The 20,160-nt window shown below is 23.8% G+C and overlaps 1 protein-coding gene and 1 non-coding gene across 5 annotated transcripts in view; one reads left to right on the plus strand and one right to left on the minus strand.

The window, feature by feature from the left end:
• LOC126894396 (uncharacterized) overlaps positions 1-10,171 on the plus strand; it is a 350,657-nt gene extending 340,486 nt beyond the window's left edge. Inside the window, exons 2-4 of one of the 4 annotated variants that reach the window (XR_007701393.1) lie at positions 318-1,445; positions 2,364-2,710; positions 10,083-10,171. Coding sequence is in view for 3 of the 4 variants with exons in the window: in XM_050665400.1 (XP_050521357.1) it covers positions 5,415-6,488; positions 9,695-9,819; positions 9,861-9,992 (1,331 nt within the window). In the remaining variant the exon portion in view is untranslated. Of the gene's footprint in view, positions 1-317; positions 1,446-2,363; positions 2,711-5,414; positions 6,489-9,694; positions 9,820-9,860 lie in introns of those variants that run through there. The other 3 variants (XM_050665400.1, XM_050665394.1, XM_050665395.1) reach the window with 3 other exon arrangements.
• Positions 10,172-14,301: 4,130 nt separating this feature from the next.
• On the minus strand, positions 14,302-14,373 carry Trnaa-cgc (transfer RNA alanine (anticodon CGC)). Its single transcript has one exon. It is a non-coding gene; the product is annotated as a tRNA-Ala (tRNA).
• Positions 14,374-20,160: the final 5,787 nt, after the last annotated feature.

Consider the following 20,160-nt stretch of genomic DNA (forward strand, 5'->3'; position numbering starts at 1 on the left):
CTATTGAAATCAATAAGCTTATGTGTTGGATTGTCACATTTAGAACTTCACTGTAATTTTTCAAAATACATGTTAAATTTCTTTAAACACAATGAAAAATATTTATTGAATCTTGAAAAACGAAACAATTTTCAACCAGTAGACTTAGAAGATCTAAATACTTATGGCGCAGCTTTAAAAACACACGGGGAAATAATTATGGCCATGTTGGANTGGGGAAATAATTATGGCTATGTTGGATGCATTACGGTCATTATGTTCAATATCAACAGCTAATGATTTGATGGCTATTAATTTATATTTGAATAATGTTTCAGGTTCATTAAATTTTATAACTAGAAATAGTTCAGGAAAATATGATCAGAATCTATTAAACGTTCTCAACGGATATAAATTACATCACCAAATAATAGTTGATGACCTGAATGAATTTATTAACAGTAGTTGCACAAATGTTACAGTTGTTGAAGAATTTGTAAAATGTCCCGACTATAATACTTTAAAAGAATATAATATAAAAGACTTGCCAAAAATTTCAGAACAACTAAAGAAACGACTTACTAACTATGATATTAATAATACGGCCATAATGATAAATAAAAATGAGGTTTTCAATGCATTAAACTCATCACTTAAGTTGGATCAATATAAATACCTAAATCCCAAGAACTTGTTATTTTTTGATTTATTTAATCATGATGTACAAAACGAACATTTCATATTAAATAATGAAGATGGAAAATTTACTTCAATGAAAAATAAAGAAAATTTAAATTTATTAAGATATGCAACTGTTAAAATTAAATGTCCTGATAAATCTTATTTAAATTTAAGCAATATTTTTCAATACTTTTTGTACAACTTTAGTGTTCCAAAAATGTATACATTCCAACAATTAGTATTGTGCGCAACTATACAACCTTTAATCACACTTATACGATCTTTTAGTATATTTTCTATAAATTTATCAAATGCCATTAATTTCGAATGCATAAAAAAAAATGAAATAAATTTTAAGAAAATAGTTTATGTCGGTAAAGAAATTCTGAAAAATTTAAATATTATAATTCATAACAAAATATTCAGAGGAGCACCAGAAAAAATGATAGATATAATATCGGAAAATTTAAAAAAAATTATTTCTTGTTATGAACGTAAGATGGCACACAATAATTTTATATCAAGAATGAATGAGAAATGCTTGCGTTCATTTACAAAGAATAATAGATTAGACTGCACAATTGATGTGAAAATAAGTTACAAAATCTACGGATCGAACATTGATTCGTTATTTTCAATAATTGAACAATTTTCTCAAAAAGTTACACACTATATAAGAGAATTACAAAAAATTATGCCAATAATTCAAATTTTGCATAAAACTTATACTTTTAGTTACTATTGTGTTGCAATAAATAAGAGTTTTATTCAATATGACGATATTGGTGAGTTTTTGAAGCAACTTGAAATTTTTAAGTAAAATTTTTATATGATCTTAAATGATCACATAAATATCAAGTTAATTTTATTTTGGGTTGACTATTACATATTGAAATATCTAAATATATTTTTCAATTATAATCGCATAATTATCAAAAGAGATTAGTTCGAATGGATTTAAACATATTTTATTGATTGAAAAGGATAAGTAACTTNTCGAATGGATTTAAACATATTTTATTGATTGAAAAAAAAAAAAAATTATCTGACTAAAAACATTATTTTTTAAAAAGAAAATTAAATTAAAATGCCCAAATTTTTATACTTCTGTATCCATGAAACTGAACTAAAACCCAGTTAATGTCAGTCATAGTTATAGTTATTATGAGGCAATCAAATAATATTTCAGTGTCAATTGAATTTTTACATTATCACTTAAAACGAAATTAAATGTTGTAAAAAATTTCGAACTATATATATATCTCATTTAGATTTATCAACATACATTAAGATATTAAATAACTTTTCTAATTTTTCTAATTTATTTTATCAAATATAATTTATTATTTACAGTTTAATAGTGTTTAAATCACTAGCATAAAAATACTTAGGCGTGAGTCTTTTAATTTTACTATTGAAATAATGAATTCTCACATTAAATAACTCATAGAAAGAATATCGTCGAAACGTTATACTTTTTTTATTATTAAGTATTCTTAAAAATCTTTAATTAAATATATGTTTGAAAAGCTTAGTTGAGACGATTTTTTGCGAGACTCTCGGAACATATTCGAAAATTGAAAACATAAAAATTAAAATTGTACTAAAAATTAAGAAGGTGTTTGTAATAAAAGGAATTACGTATACACCTGTATATATATATAAAAATAATCACTATTCACATAATTGTCTAATTTTTACAGAGTATATGTGCAACCAGAAAAGTTATAAAAATTTGTTTAGTCGAAACAACGAAATTGATATTGGAACAGAAAGACTAATCGAGGTACATAAAAAAGATGATTTTGTATTTGACGTAGAAGATTTGATCAACAATCTTTACACAGATATCGTAGAAAATAATGAAACTATAAATATAGAATCTACAATGCCAGAAAGTCAATCTAAAAACACGCCAAAATACATAAAAGATTATCTTCTTTTTAATAATTTAAGCTAGTTTCCCTTGTATCTTTACTACTCAAAAATTCATCAACAATTAGTTATTTTAGCTGCAAATATTCATCAATTATGTACAAACTATAGCTACCTATTGTTAAANTTAGTTATCTTAGCTGCAAATATTCATCAATTATGTACAAACTATAGCTACCTATTGTTAAACATACATTTCATTGCAATAAATGCCAAATAAGATTACACAGTCTTTTGTGTAATCTTATATGTTTATTTGTTTTTTATGTACTATATTACATTACGTATTACGGAATATTTTTTTTAAATATTAAAATAATTTAATAAAAAATTTTTTCATGTATAAATATTTTCTCTCCAAACATTAGTAATCTCAAAAATGTGGTAATAGAAAAATTCTACTTTCAGAGTAGAAATCATATTGAAAACTTTGGTTTAGTAAAGTATACATTGGTCTATGATGATTAAAAAATATTTCATTTTAGTGATAACATTTTACTGTGTAATTCAATATAAAAACGAATTTTATACTCCCATTAATTTGGATATATTAAATTAAAAAAAGTTTTTGAAGTGGCAATTTTTAACAGAAGCTTAATTTTGGGACATTAAACTAAATTGCTGGAATTAAAGGATTTTTTTCCAATATATGGTGATTATAAGTTCACTACGATTAAAATCGTGTTCTTTTGACTTATTGGTCATTAAAATTGGTCAAGTAAGAGCTGTAAAAAATGAATTATAGACATAAAAACCATATAGTAAAATATTTTAATATGAATAAGAAATTCCTTCATATAAGTGATATCTACAGTGATAGGGTCCTTGTTATTAATTAATTATTAAATTATTCAATTGTTATTTATTATTATCTATTTTAGATCTTTTATCCATCAAAAATTAAAAAAAAAATGTTATTTTGACTGGGGAGGTCGATATTTGTATCCCGAGCGTAAAAGACTGTAAAATATTGACAATTAAAAATAATGTATAATTTATAAAAAGAACTATTTAAGCTAGTCCCAAAATTCAAAGTCGCTTTACTTTGAGGAGGTAAAGTAATTAAAATAAGTTAAGATTTATACTTAACGTAAGTTAGATTCATGTAAATTTTATAAAAATTGATGGACTCATTACTATAGCAAACCCTTCTACAGATATTTTAAAATAAGTAAAAAACAAAAAAATATGAACACAAAAAGAGCATGTTTTTTAACTATGGCAGCCATTCGCACGTAAGTCGAGACAAATTTTACATTTTTAATTTATAGTACATAACACAAACTTTAATTTAACAAGGTTTAAAGGACACAGTAATTCCGGAACAATTATGAAAGTTTAGTAGAAATTGTTGCGTTTTGTAAAAAGTTACTATTTTGAATCCCACCGTGTGAACAGTTAAAGGGCCAGAATTTCAAAAAATGTATATCAAATAAAAGCAAAATACATAAAGTTTCAATATAAAAAAAGTATACATTTATTTGTTTATTTTTGAAAAAGTTATGGCAGTTCTAAGTACAAAAATAACATAGCGATAGTAATTGATTTTCTACATACATTAAATTTTTGTCAATTCCGATAGCCATTTGCATATAAAAGATAAGTTATCGAGACAAATTTCTTTTTTCAATTTATATTACGTAACATAAGCATATATTTAACATATGTTTAAAGAACGCAGTATTTACGGATCATTTTAAAAAGTAGAGTTAAAAAGGTTGCCATTTTGAAACCCCTTTATAGGCAAGTAAGTAGTCAGATTTTCAAAAAAAAATAACCAAAGAAAGTTAAATACTTAAGATTTTTAAAAAAAAATTATTATTTATATTGGTTTATTTTTCAAAAATTTATCATATTCTTAAGAAATAAAGTTAGAAAGATGTCAAAATTTATAGATTTTCAAAATCGTAATTTTTTTAAGCATTTCCCCCACTTACAGAAAGTGAGAGAAAAATTTTAAAATTTGTGTTGGACGATTTATGATCTTTAAGGGTAATGTCTTCAACTATATACGATTTGTGATCTTTTGACATATCAATGAAAGAAATGATTCAGTGAGAGCTGAAAAAAAGTGGCAACAAACATAAAAAATATCTTAGTAAAATTAATATCGTCTCAACTTGGAATCGAAGCTAAAATTATAATTACACATTTATATAATTACACTGAACTGTTATTATGAATGTACCAATATCCAATAATGAATACAAAAACGCTTTAAAAAATAGGAAGTTAAGTAAATTGATTTAATAATTTAACTATTTTATAAGATATTAGCATTTAAACATTAAGAAAAGGTCGAGAGTGAAATTGTGTTAACCATACTTTAGAAATATTTTTTTATAAAAATATAATTTAATATTACTATGGTAAAAAAAAACAATTGTTGATAATTTTTCATATATAATATATAAAAATAAATTTAAAATAGTATTTAAAACTCAAACCACATACTATATTTATACAAAAAAAAAAATTATCGTAAAAACTTGTGAAGACGTTAAGTATGGATTTATTTACATTGATTATATTATTGAAATCAATAAGCTTATGTGTTGGATTGTCACATTTAGAACTTCACTGTAATTTTTCAAAATACATGTTAAATTTCTTTAAACACAATGAAAAATATTTATTGAATCTTGAAAAACGAAACAATTTTCAACCAGTAGACTTAGAAGATCTAAATACTTATGGCGCAGCTTTAAAAACACACGGGGAAATAATTATGGCCATGTTGGATGCATTACGGTCATTATGTTCAATATCAACAGCTAATGATTTGATGGCTATTAATTTATATTTGAATAATGTTTCAGGTTCATTAAATTTTATAACTAGAAATAGTTCAGGAAAATATGATCAGAATCTATTAAACGTTCTCAACGGATATAAATTACATCACCAAATAATAGTTGATGACCTGAATGAATTTATTAACAGTAGTTGCACAAATGTTACAGTTGTTGAAGAATTTGTAAAATGTCCCGACTATAATACTTTAAAAGAATATAATATAAAAGACTTGCCAAAAATTTCAGAACAACTAAAGAAACGACTTACTAACTATGATATTAATAATACGGCCATAATGATAAATAAAAATGAGGTTTTCAATGCATTAAACTCATCACTTAAGTTGGATCAATATAAAGACCTAAATCCCAAGAACTTGCTATTTTTTGATTTATTCAACTACGACGTACATAACGAAAATTTCGATTTATTTGGATATGCAACTTTAAAAATTAAATGTCCTGATAAATCTTATTTAAATATAATTGATGTTTTTCAATATATGTTGTACAGCTTTAATGTTCCAAATATGATTACGTTTCAATCATTAGTAAAGGCCGTATCTATGCAACCTTTAATGGCACTTATACGGACTTTTATTATGTTTGCTAAAAAATTATCGAATGCTGTAAATTTAGGAAATATAAAAAAAGATGAATTAAACTTTGATAAAATTCTTAAAGTTGGTGAAGTACTTGTAAAGAATTTAGATATTATAAATCATAATAAAATTTTTATGGGAAATAAAGAACTAATGTTAAATATAATATCAGAAGAATTAAAAAGTATTATTTTTTGTTGTAAATGTAAAATTGTACACAATAGTATTATATCAAAAACAATTGAAAAATTCGTGCGAAAATTTTTAAGGGAAAATAGATTAGACTACACAATTGGTACGGCTATCAATTACGAAATTAGTAGATCCAACTTTTATTCATTATTTTCAATAATCGAAAAATTTTCTCAAAAAGTTACACTATACACAAGAGTATTAAAAATAATAATGCCAATATTTACAATTTTGCATAAAACTTATCCTTTTGTTTACATTTGTGTCAGTAGAAATAAGAATTTTATTGAATATGACAATATTGGTGAGTTTTTGAAGCAGATAAAAAATTTTAAATAAAATTTTAAAATTTCTTAAGTATTTTAAAATATTTGGTTTATGTAATTTAAGAAAAAACCATCACAGGGGGGTCGCCGTGGCACAGTGGTGACGTGGCATAGTTGGATCAAGTATAATGATATCTGTCAGTGATTAAAATCACTATAAAAAAAAAAAACGCTTCGATGCAAATCTTTAGATAGTGTTTAATTTAAAAAAATTGGTGGATTATTCCAAAAGCTACATGATCTGCTATTTTTTTATTAATATCCTGAATAAAAAAGGGATTATTAAAAAATATTATTTCTCAAAAAAAAATTGTGTTATTCCATACACTTATCAATAAGTTATAGCATTTAATATTACTATGATTTTATTAATTATGACCTAGAAAATTGGACAGAAAATAAATGTATGTGATACATAATCTAGCAAAGAAAGAAATAACTTTGATAACAAATTTTAAAAACTCCTTTACAACAATCGAGGGACAAAGGCAATATATACTTTAAGTTGTAGTAAACCAGAAATGACTATCTCAATAAAAAAAAAAACATAATTTAAGAACAAAACAAAGTTAATAAAAGAGATTATTTATGTTTATGTTTATAACTGTAGTGTTCTAATAGTTAATTAATTTATTTTTTGGGAAAAATTATTCTATTCAGTAGAAGTTTTAAGATTTTAGTATATAGTAAAAAACATGAGAACATTATAATAAAATATAAATTTTTATAATTAGTAACAAAAACTCTTTACGCCATATAAAACATATGAACATTAAAACCATTTTAATAATTAATTTTTTAATACTTAAAAAAAGAGTTCGAACACTTTCAGATTGATTCGATAATTACTCTATTATTAAATGTTTCTAATTATTTACATGATTAATAGAAGTCTATGAAATTTTAAAATTAAAAAATTGTTTTCAATACTAAAAATACTAAATTTTACATAAATTAATCATTATATTTAACCAAATTTTAGAACCTTGTAATCATATTTTAATGATTGATAGGAATTTTTGATTTGAGTACAAATAACACATAAACAATTTTGTTTCAACTTAAATTTTCACTAAACATTATTTTATACAGTCAATAAATAAAGGAGGTTAATAAGTAAAATACTATGTATATATTTAATAATAATTTTCAATAATTAAATTTAAAATTATTATAAGTTTAATTGATTATTATATTATGCTACAATGTAAAATCAATAATATTTTTTAAAATAAATTTTCAAATTCAAACGATTTTGTAAATTTTACTAAAAGTATATAACACGTGAATTGTTTGTGATTATAAAAAAATATATTTATACATTAGTATAACTACAGCAAACTGTCGTTTTGATTATAACAACATACAAGACTTAACACAATCGATTTAAAAAGTTGCTAGTTTAGTAAATTTAAATATTTTTTAAGATATTAGCATTTAAACAACAAGAAAAGGTAAAGAGTGAGGTAGTGTTAACTATACTTTAAAAAAAAATTTTTTTCGTAGAATAAATTTAATATTTGAAATGATTTACAAAAATAAATTACTGAAAATATATTATAATATATGAAAACTATATTTAAAATAGTATTTAGAAATGAAATGTTATAGCATTATAAATTTAAAAATCTAAAAAATAAAATCAAGAATTTTCACACGAATATAGCATTCGGTANTTATAAATTTAAAAATCTAAAAAATAAAATCAAGAATTTTCACACGAATATAGCATTCGGTAGCCATTTTCACCACAAAGACAAGTCCAGAGGTCAATTTTTTTTTTTTAATATTAAAGTATATTACATAAGCTTTAATTTAAGATATATATAAAAGTGTCAGTATTTCCGGAACACTTTCAAAAATTAAGTTGAAAAAGTTCTACTTTCTATATGTATTTTTATGTTTTGAACCCCCTCTGTATTAAGCGAAATGGTCCGATTTAAAAAAAAAGTATGTCGAATGAAATAAATATATAAATATTGTTTCTTATCAAAAAATTGTATTGATCCATACATTTTTCAAAAAGTTATAATATTTTAAAGTTAAAAATGTAAAAAATAAAATCAAGAATTTTCACACAAAAATAGCATACGGTAGCCATTTTCACCGTGAAGACAAAATAAAGTCCGAATTTTTTTTTTTCCATAAAAAAGTATATTACATTAGCTTTAATTTAAGATATATATAAAAGTATTTCTGGAACACTTTCAAAAGTTAAGTTGAAAAAGTTAAATTTTTGTGAAAAAGTTGTAATTTTGAATCCCCTCCTGTGTGCTGGTAAAGGGTTAAATTTATAAAAAAAATATACCAATATATGTAAAGATATGTAAAGACATCAATCATCTATATAAAAAAAAAAAATTATATTGATTTTTTCATTTTTGAAAAAGTTATGGCAGATTTAAGTAAAAAAAATTTCGAAAATTTCGAAAATTAGCGATTTTTAAATTTCTAATTTTTTTGAAGGTTTCCCCCATTTACGGGGAATGAGTGAAATTTTTAAAATTTTTGAGGGTAATGTCTTCGACTAGATACGATTTGTGATATTTTGTCGTATCATTGAAAGAAATCGGTTCGGTGTGAGTTGAGAAAAAGTGGTAACAGACACAAAAAAAAAAACAAATCATAGTAAAATTAATACCTTCTCAGCTTCGCATCGAAGCTAAAAAAATGGGAGTTACTAAATTCGGATGAATTGCAAACTACTGTACTATGAATAATGTGTTATCCTTATGATAAGTACATTATAATTATTTGTCTAAATCACATAAAATATTAATGTAAATAGTGAAGTTGCGGCATATTTGGGACAATTATAAAAATATCAACAGTTTAACATCACTAGCATAAAAATACCTAGACGTGAATCTTATTATTGAACTTGTGAATTTTCACATTAAATAACTGATAAATAAATTCGAAACGTTTTTATCATTATTATGTGAAGTATTCTTATAAATCTTTAATTTTAATAAAGGTTTGAAAAACTCAATTATCCCGAATTTTTCTGGAATTCCTTGAACATTTTTGCGGACAATTTCTTCTAAAACAAAGGTCGTCGAAACAATTTTTTTTTTATAAAAAAAATAGTACATATAAATGTACTTAATGGAATAACCTGCATTATTGACACAATCACAAAAATTTTAACTATCCTTTTCAAAGCATTGTTTAATTTTTACAGAGTATATTTGCAACCAGAAAAATTATAAAAATTTGTTTAGTCGGAACAACGAAATTGATATTGGAACAGAAAGACTAATCGAGGTACATAAAAAAGATGATTTTGTATTTGACGTAGAAGATTTGATCAACAATCTTTACATAGATATCGTAGAAAATAATGAAANATCAACAATCTTTACACAGATATCGTAGAAAATAATGAAACTATAAATATAGAATCTACAATGCCAGAAAGTCAATCTAAAAACACGCCAAAATACATAAAAGATTATCTTCTTTTTAATAATTTAAGCTAGTTTCCCTTGTATCTTTACTACTCAAAAATTCATCAACAATTAGTTATCTCAGCTGCAAATATTCATCAATTATGTACAAACTATAGCTACCTATTGTTAAACATACATTTCATTGCAATAAATGTCAAATAAGATTACACAATCTTTTGTGTAATCTTATATGTTTATTTGTTTTTTAATCGTGGTCTTTTAACAAAATTGAATGTGATGCACTTTATTCCAAAAATATTTTATGTTCAAAATACATTTATTCTTTAATCTTTAATATAATAAAATAAAAATAATTAAAAATTAACTTTTCCTAATTACTATTTGAGCACATATTTAACATTTATCCTGATTATTCATTTAGTCAAGTTAATTATAATAAAAGTAATGACAGACTTATTGCTATATAAATATGATACTGTATATATTGAGTATAACATTTTTATATTACTCTACAAAATATGTTCAATATATATACACTAAAATATTAAATTAAATAAAAGGTACAAATATGCAGACTGTCTCAGATCTAACAAACAACACTTTTCATACAATTATCTTTTTTTTTTTTTTTTGAAACTTAGTTTTAATATAATACATGTATATATATATATATATATATATTCATACATTTTTTATGTACTAAATTACATTATGTATAATATAGTACATTGAATGCTTGTAAATCAAAACAACAGACTATTTTGAATAAATGTTAATGTATTAACTTTTAAGTACATTAAAAATTTAAAAAATTATTTTTTAACCAAATAACATTTAATCCATTATTAATTATGTACATATTTATCGAAGTTACTGTAATGCAATGTACAAACGCCAGTACTAGCTGTACCCACTTAATGTATTAAAACACTTGTAACTCAATAAGTACTCATCCTAAAGTTATTACCGATCCGCTAAATGTTGTCATAAGGAAAGCAATAAAATATGACTATTTTAAAATTACAAAAAAGTTTTAAAATATAAAAAAATTCAAATTATATTTTTCTATTAATAATAAAATGTCATTGCCAATAGTTGATGTAAAATCTAGAATTTCACTTTTATGCCTAACTCCAATGAACTAATTACACTCTACATTTTTAAACCAAATATACTACAGTATTAGTACCCGAAAAAAATATAGATTATGAGAAAAACATATCCTTACAAATAATAACTTAGTGTCTTGTTGTCTTATTATGTGACTACAAATACTTAAAATACAAATACATAGGTGAATTATTCCGCCTTTGGTAGAACATGTAGATTACATTGATGTATGACCAAAAAATTGTTATCGTGCAGTAAAGTTGCGAGAGTCAAAAAAAAACTTATAACTCGATCAAAAACAAAAGGATTTCAACGAAATTTTCAAAATAATTTAAGGATATTTCTGGCTAGACTTGGTAAAAATTTTAGGTTTTAAATCGAAAAACTCTGGTGGGAATGACTGTTTTTGCCAAAAATTTTAAACGGTCAAAGAAAGCCAAACATTTTTTTTTTCATCTTTGCGAATGTATTTTTCAGAATAATGTACTCCGAGTTCTTTTATTTAAAAAAAAAAATTGAAAATCGGAGATCGTGAAGTAATTTTTCCAGCATTGGCAAATTTTTATTATATAATACATTATANCGTGAATAATTTTTCCTGCATTGGCAAATTTTTATTATATAATACATTATATAAATTTATATAAATAGTTTAGCTTTAAAATTGTCGTATATGGCCTATTGCTTGACATATGGTATATTGCATTATAATTTAATTGATAATTATCAATAAAAAATGTATAATCTTTATTTTATATTATTTGTAAACAAACAAATAACTTATCTGTCATAACATGTACAATGTTCAACACAATTTCTTATTATTTATATATATGTCAATTTATCCATTGTTAAATATGCTATCCAATATAATAATCATGTAATGTATAATTAAATACAATAAACTAAAAAAATCACTAAAAGCGCTGACAACAATATCCCTGGATTGGGGGTACTATCATTCACTATAAAAAGCACTGAAATCCTTTCAGACTAGAGTTGACTTTCACCTTATTCAAATATGAAAACAATTGTTAGCCACGACCCCGTATTGTTGTCGGCTATCTTTTATGCGTCTTGCTTACATACATATGAAAAGAATTTGTTTTAATTTTTTATCTTGTGACGAAGTACGAATCAAATACCTCTGAGTATATATATATATATATATATATACATATCGAAATATTTATCGAATCATCTCACNATGTATAATTAAATACAATAAACTAAAAAAATCACTAAAAGCGCTGACAACAATATCCCTGGATTGGGGGTACTATCATTCACTATAAAAAGCACTGAAATCCTTTCAGACTAGAGTTGACTTTCACCTAATTCAAATAAGAAAACAATTGTTAGCCACGACCCGAATTTTGACTGGTTGATTAAAAAATTATACATAATCACGTTATACGAACTGGCTCCGCCGTTTCGTTACCTCTTAGGTAGCACATTAGAAACTAACCAGACTAAAGTTTATTACACCTCAATTAGAGGTACTGCGTTTATTATTTTTATATCGACTTGTCTTTGTCGTTCTAAACCCTCGAACCATTAGACCTCGATAGAACCACAACATAAGGTTCTCATCATATACAGTCCAAGCCGATAATTCCATTTTTATTTTATTAATTATTGTTATTTGAATTATAACAAAACAAAAAAAGTCAATTAACATATTTTGTGCTTTATTTTACTTAATTGTCAGATATTAATAATTAAATTTAAATATAATTTCATTTTTATTTTGTTATTCATAATTATCGAGGTAACTAAAATGTTTTTTTAAGCGAGAGGTCATCCATCATTAATGTTAAATTATTGAGGCCTAAACATTTATTATTTACTATGAAATTTAATTTTTTAATTTTTAAATCATTAATCGAATAATAACTTATTAATTATAAATAATAATAATATAAATATAAATATATATAAATAATTACAGGTAAACAACCAATAAGAAATTTTGGTATTATAATTTTCAATGTTTTAGTTGAGGTGTACTTTTTTGTCAGGATATATTATTAGTTTAATATTAATGAAAAATCTAATAAAACAATACACTACTGAATAAATAATTAGTTATTTATTTTATAATTATTTCTTAAATTATTAAGTGCTTCTTTTAAACATATGTTAACTATGAAAATGTACTTTTTTATATTATATTAAAAGTATATAATTAATTTTTTTAAACAAATATTAATATGTTTATGTGCGTCACTTGAAATTTAATCGCAAATGAAGCAAACTGCTCCACGTCAAATATTTGGTCGACTACATGTTTAAACCACTTGAATAATTTCTGAATTTCATTTTAAAAATATTTTTATTTGAGTCAATAATGAATATTCATTTTACTTAAGATTTAAAAAATTCAAATAAGTTAGCACAATGTAAAAAATACTAAAACACTTTCTTAAAAAAAGGTAATTTGTTGCAGCGGTTTATACAGAGAGGTTGTACTCCTCCCCTACCAAAATACTTAGTGTTGTTTGAAATTTTTAGCCGTAATAACCATTTTTGTAAATAGCTTTGTAAAAAAATCATTTTTGGTGAACAAAATAATCTTCCCCGAATTGATTATCTAGTTGCACCTCAGGCTTCTTATTAAACTCAAGGTTATTCTTTTTATCCACTCGATTTTTTTAAAAATTTAAATTACATTAAAAAAATTTGTTTGGTTATTTTAGTTTTAGTTTTATTTTTATTATTGTTATAAATTACTTTGTTAATTTATCGCTAATATCTTATAAGAGATTCAACTTTATTTTTGTAAATGATATCTTACATAATTAACTAGTTTGTATATTAGATAATGATCTAATTAAGAAAACTATTAGTCGATAACAACTTTTTACACATTTTTTTGCAAGTTCCTATTTTAAAATATAGACTGAAGATGAGGCGCAGGTATGACAATAATTAGATCTTTTGATGAATGTGCCATTTAAAATATTAAAATTAACACCCTCATAAGATATAAGAGATGAATTAGACAAATGGATAATAACTGATAAATTGAGAATTTAATATATTTATCGACATATTTTAGTTTCTAATTACGAAATTAAAAAAAAAATGTTTTTCTTAACATAATCATTATTTTTAGAGAAATCACATGGCCAACGTTAAAATAATTACCTGTAGAGTTGTGAAATCATCAGAGAAAATAGAAAAAATATTATTTTGTGCCCGATTTTTTAACTTAATAACAAAAAATATCGATGTTTTCAATTTAAAAAATTGCAAAAAGTGTAGTTGGAGATGCTGGGATTTGAACCCAGGACTTTCAGCATGCGAAGCAGACACTCTACCACTGAGTTACATCCCCAGTTGAAGAAAAAGTAAGAATTTGGCTATATATAAGGCCAACCTTATTAACTAACAGTTTATTATTTAAAATAATTGTTTATTATATTATTAACAACCAAAATTAATTTAAATTTCAATTTACTAAACGCTAATATATTTTTAATTTTTTAACAGACAAATATAAATGTGTTATATTATTAAAAAAAAAAAACGCAGAAATATATTTTTTATAAAAGTATATATAACATTGAACTTCATTAAATAAAATTAACTGTTATCATGATATGAGAAAAAATTCAGAATTTTTATTTGTTGNTATCATGATATTAGAAAAAATTCAGAATTTTTATTTGTTGTTACCTTTTATTTTTGTTAATAATTGTTTAGACTTTATTTCTTAATAAAACTTATCAAAAATTCATAAAACTTTAGATTCGTAAATTTCATTTCTTTTTTAATACATACATTTATGTACATTCTATTTATGTTGTATTATACCTCATAAAAGCATCAACTTAATTATTTTGAAATCCATTTTATATTTAAATATTTTAATGACGGTTTTTTTAATTAAATTCTTCTCAATTTTTCGTTATAGAAATTAAATTTAAAGTAATGATCAATGCAAGAATTAAAATGCATGTATGAAATTTAAAGGAATTATAAGTATTAAGGCAATTTTTTTAATATTCTTAGATAATTCTTTGGTATATTTTAGTTTTGCACATTTTTTCTTTATTCTACTCACCTATATCCCAACTACTTGGAGTCTTAAAGTTACACATGATACGATATCTCACATGTATTATCATTTGCTAATTAGTTAATTTATCATTATGTCTTATAATGACTTCAACTTTATATTTTTTAAAGATAACAAACATATTGAACTAGTTAATGAAAATAAAAATGATGTAATTAAAAATTTTGACTTATCCAAAACAATTTTTTAAAAAGTACTTCGAAGTTGTTAACATTTTTAAATAAAGAGTGGAGGAAAAGCAAGACATTGTAACTAAAACATAATGATAAAAATAGCATAATTAACATCACAACACTAATTCATAATCGACTTGTAGTTAGTTAATAATTGTAGATGGTTATGATTATTGTCATCTTTGTCTCGTTAATTTTTTTTTTAACTTTTATGGGGTCAAGATGAAATTATATATTGTTGCTATAATAATGAATGGCTAATTTAACAAACATTTTTAAGATAATTTAAAGGCTCTCTAATTGGTTTTAAACTTAAAATTCTATATAGCTCATGAAACATTTTTCTTCAATAATGATCATATTATCCAAGCTATTATAATTAACTTCTAATGGATGACTAGAATAATTTCGATACGATTTTTGTTAAATTGCAACGAATTATAAATACCTCATTTTTTTTCAGGGTTGTAATTTTTGCCATTTTTCTGGCTTAATGCACTAAATCAAAGAGTTTTATAATGCAATATAAATATTATTGTTATTTCCTTTTTCGTCTTTTCAAATGCATTTACAACATATAGAAGTAAATAGGAGTAAGATACATATCCGAATAGCGTAAATCATTGAGGAGAGTCATGATAGAAAACAAGTGACACACATAGACCGGAAACGGCCTAATGAACATTTTAAAAGCACCAGGGAACAACGATCATTTTGTCATAACGATTTTTAAACACAATTTGTTTCTTTTGTCGGACAACCAAATAGATTTGTATGAAAAACAAATGCACCGAAAAAATAAACACAAATATTATTGAACTAGCGGTACAGAAAACAGAAAGGGGTCGAGGCAACATAAGCTTTTATGCGATGGGTAACAAGTAATTCAATTTTTAAAAAACACCTACTTTATTTGTTAACTTTAAAATTCGTAAATATTGTGTTGTCATTAGAATTTCATTCTTATGATTGGAGTATTATAAAAAAAAATATGAATAGTGTATTATTATATAATAACATATTATTATTACTAAAATTTCACTTTTTTAAATTCCAATATAGACTCGGTACTAAGAAACAAATAAATTGAACATATTGAATATGGTTTTGTCCCGGGTTCTTTTTCATTCAACTAAATTTAAAGTATTCTCATTAAATTATCAAATATGTGTTTTCTAAATTTGATATTAGGTTTATTAGTAGTATTTGTATTTTAAATTAACTGTACGTGTTATAAATTAAACATAATTCTTTTGATCCATTAAAAAATAAATATCGAGTAAAATCAAGTAAATATCAAGTTTAATTAAAATATATTTATAATATAATAATTATTTCCATATAATCTAATAACTATAACGTTACCCAGGGTGGGAGCTAAAAGGGGCTATAGCTCCCCATTGTCCAATTAGTACTATTAACAGTATATGACATTAGCGCTTATAAGAGTATGTATAAGCAAAAAAAAAGTCAATAGGTCTCCTCCAAAGGAAATATCTTGGCTTCACCACTGCCAAATATACAATAATGAATCTAAATAAATATAAAAATTTTCAAATGTATATAGTAAAGTTGTATTAATATAAAAAGATTCTGTTATTATTCAGTCCTCTGTTGCGTTGTTAAATTTCATTTTTAATCTATCAGTTTTTTGGTTATTTTTATATAATTAAAAAGTCGATTGAAATCTGAATATTTAATTGAAACATATTTTTAAACAGCAATAATTACATAGAAATTATTAATACGATTCTTTTGAAATGATTTATGACGATATAAATTTAAAAAATTATAACTTTAACGAAACGTTGAATTTTTTCATTAACTTACTGTAAATAGTTGTTCATGCCTTCATGCCACAATACCAAATGTACATTGCAACTTGTTTAAAATATTATTATTGTTGACCAAACAGTAATTAAATTGCAAATAACTGTCACCACGCGCGCATATCTTTGCCTTCTACCCTTTCCCTTTTAAATTAGTTTGTTTGGAATCCATAATGGGATAATTATTAATTTTAATTATTGTATGAACAGAAAAATTGTTTGTTTTTTTCCCCGTGAACATAAATAAACTCTTTCCATTTGATTCTTTAATTATTCCCTTTTGTATTTAAAATAAATTTTCCTGTTTGGAGTCATGCGCTTCAGTAATCTTGTATTCAACGGCATGCGTATATTTGGTTGCCTAACTTCTTAAATTCAAGGTACTGAAATTTCTATTTTTTTTTTTTTAATATCTATTATTTTTTGTTTAATTGTCTCATAATCCAATAATAATTATATAGGTTCCTGTCTATATATTAATCTCAATAATATCATTTTTTTCATTCTCATGAAATTTCCTATTTAATGATGTTAATTTAAAATGTTCATGTTAAGCCAACAAAAGGATGATAAAAAGTTAAACTTATTTAATGTAAACTTTTTAAACATCAACTTTAAAAAACTAAAAAACTAGATTATACATGATATTTTAGATTGAAAATTTACATGGATTATTGATGATATAAAAAAAATCAAAATCAATAGTAATTTGAACATTTTATTACTTTATTTATGTGTAATTACTTGCTTTTTATAATAGNTTTTATTACTTTATTTATGTGTAATTACTTGCTTTTTATAATAGCACTAGTTTACAACAAAATTGACCTATGACTTATGATAGTCATTTTTAATGTAAAATCGTCCATTAAGACCGAAAATGAATTCCAAAATACAAAAAATAGAACAGTTTTTTGAGTTGNAGCACTAGTTTACAACAAAATTGACCTATGACTTATGATAGTCATTTTTAATGTAAAATCGTCCATTAAGACCGAAAATGAAATCCAAAATACAAAAAATAGAACAGTTTTTGAGTAGNAATGAATTCCAAAATACAAAAAATAGAACAGTTTTTTGAGTTGTTGCGAAATTAGCGTTTTTCGTGTGCCGCGAAAAAGTGTTTTCATTATATTCTAAATATTTTTAATTGCATTCAACCGATTTTCATTATTTTTACATAAAATTAAACAATATTAAGTTACCCATAACTTTTATCTTAAACAATTTTTTATTTGACTTTTTTCTCGTTTGCTATTTACGAATTTACCACTGAATTTTCATCATATTTTCCAGAAATCGAAATGTTATAGCATTATAAATTTAAAAATCTAAAAAATAAAATCAAGAATTTTCACACGAATATAACATTCGGTAGCCATTTTCCCCACAAAGACAAGTTCAGAGGTCAATTTTTTTTTTTTAAATTAAAGTATATTACATAAGCTTCAATTTAAGATATATATATATAAAAGTGTCAGTATTTCCGGAACACTTTCAAAAGTTAAGTTGAAAAAGTTCTACTTTCTATATGCATTTTTTATATTTGAAGCTCCCCCATATATAGGGAAATGGTCTGATTTAAAAAAAAAGTATATCCAATGAAAGATGTATATAAATACTACTTCTCATGAAAAAATTATATTGATCCATACATTTTTTAAAAAGTTATAGCACTTTAAATTAAAAAATGTAAATTATAAAATCGAGAACTTTCACACGAAAATAGCATTCGGTAGCCATTTTCGCCATGAAGGCAAGTCCAGAGGTCAAATTTTTATTTTTTCAAATTAAAGTATATTACATTAGCTTTAATTTAAGATATATATAAAAGTGTCAGACCTTCCGGAACACTTTCAAAAGTTAAGTTGAAAAAGTTCTACTTTCTATATGCATTTTTTATATTTGAAGCCCCCCCATATATAGGGAAATAGTCTGATTTAAAAAAAAAGTATATCCAATGAAAGATGTATATAAATACTACTTCTCATGAAAAAATTATATTGATCCATACATTTTTTAAAAAGTTATAGCACTTTAAATTAAAAAATGTAAATTATAAAATCGAGAACTTTCACACGAAAATAGCATTCGGTAGCCATTTTCGCCATGAAGGCAAGTCCAGAGGTCAAATTNCCACAAAGACAAGTTCAGAGGTCAATTTTTTTTTTTTAAATTAAAGTATATTACATAAGCTTCAATTTAAGATATATATATAAAAGTGTCAGTATTTCCGGAACACTTTCAAAAGTTATGTTGAAAAAGTAAATTTGTTGTGAAAAAGTTGTCATTTTAAATCCCCCCCTGTGGGCAGATTAAGTGTCAGATTTACAAAAAAAATATACCAAATGATAAGTAAAGACATCAAGCATCTATATAAAAAAAAATTATATTGATATGTTCATTTTTGAAAAAGTTAGAGCATTATTAAGTTAAAAATATAAAAAAAAATTATTTTACAAAAATCGTAATTTTTTATTAACTTTGATGTCAACTTTCACCACGAAGACAAGTCCAGAGGTCAAATTTTTTTTTTTCAAATTAAAGTATATTACATAAGCTTTAATTTAAGATATATATAAAAGTGTCAGACCTTCCGGAACATTTTCAAAAGTTATGTTGAAAAAGTAAATTTGTTGTGAAAAAGTTGTCATTTTAAATCCCCTCCTGTGGGCAGATAAAGGGTCAGATTTACAAAAAAAATATACCAAATGATAAGTAAAGACATCAAGCATCTATATGAAAAAAAAATATATTGAAATGTTCATTTTTAATAAAGTTACGGCAGTTTTTAGTAAAAAAAATTGAAAAAATTNATGTTCATTTTTGAAAAAGTTACGGCAGTTTTTAGTAAAAAAAATTGAAAAAATTAGCGATTCTTAAATTTGTAATTTTTTTGGAGGTTTCCCCCATTTACGGGGAACGAGGGAAATTTTTTCAATTTTGAAGGGTAATGTCATCGACTAGATACGATTTGTGATATTTTCACGTATCGTTGAAAGAAATCCGTTCGGTGAGAGCTGAGAAAAAGTGGTAAAAGA

The sequence above is a fragment of the Daktulosphaira vitifoliae genome, unplaced genomic scaffold (assembly GCF_025091365.1).
Source record: "Daktulosphaira vitifoliae isolate Bord-2020 unplaced genomic scaffold, ASM2509136v1 Scaffold_1, whole genome shotgun sequence".
In the NCBI taxonomy this organism is placed as follows: domain Eukaryota; kingdom Metazoa; phylum Arthropoda; class Insecta; order Hemiptera; family Phylloxeridae; genus Daktulosphaira; species Daktulosphaira vitifoliae.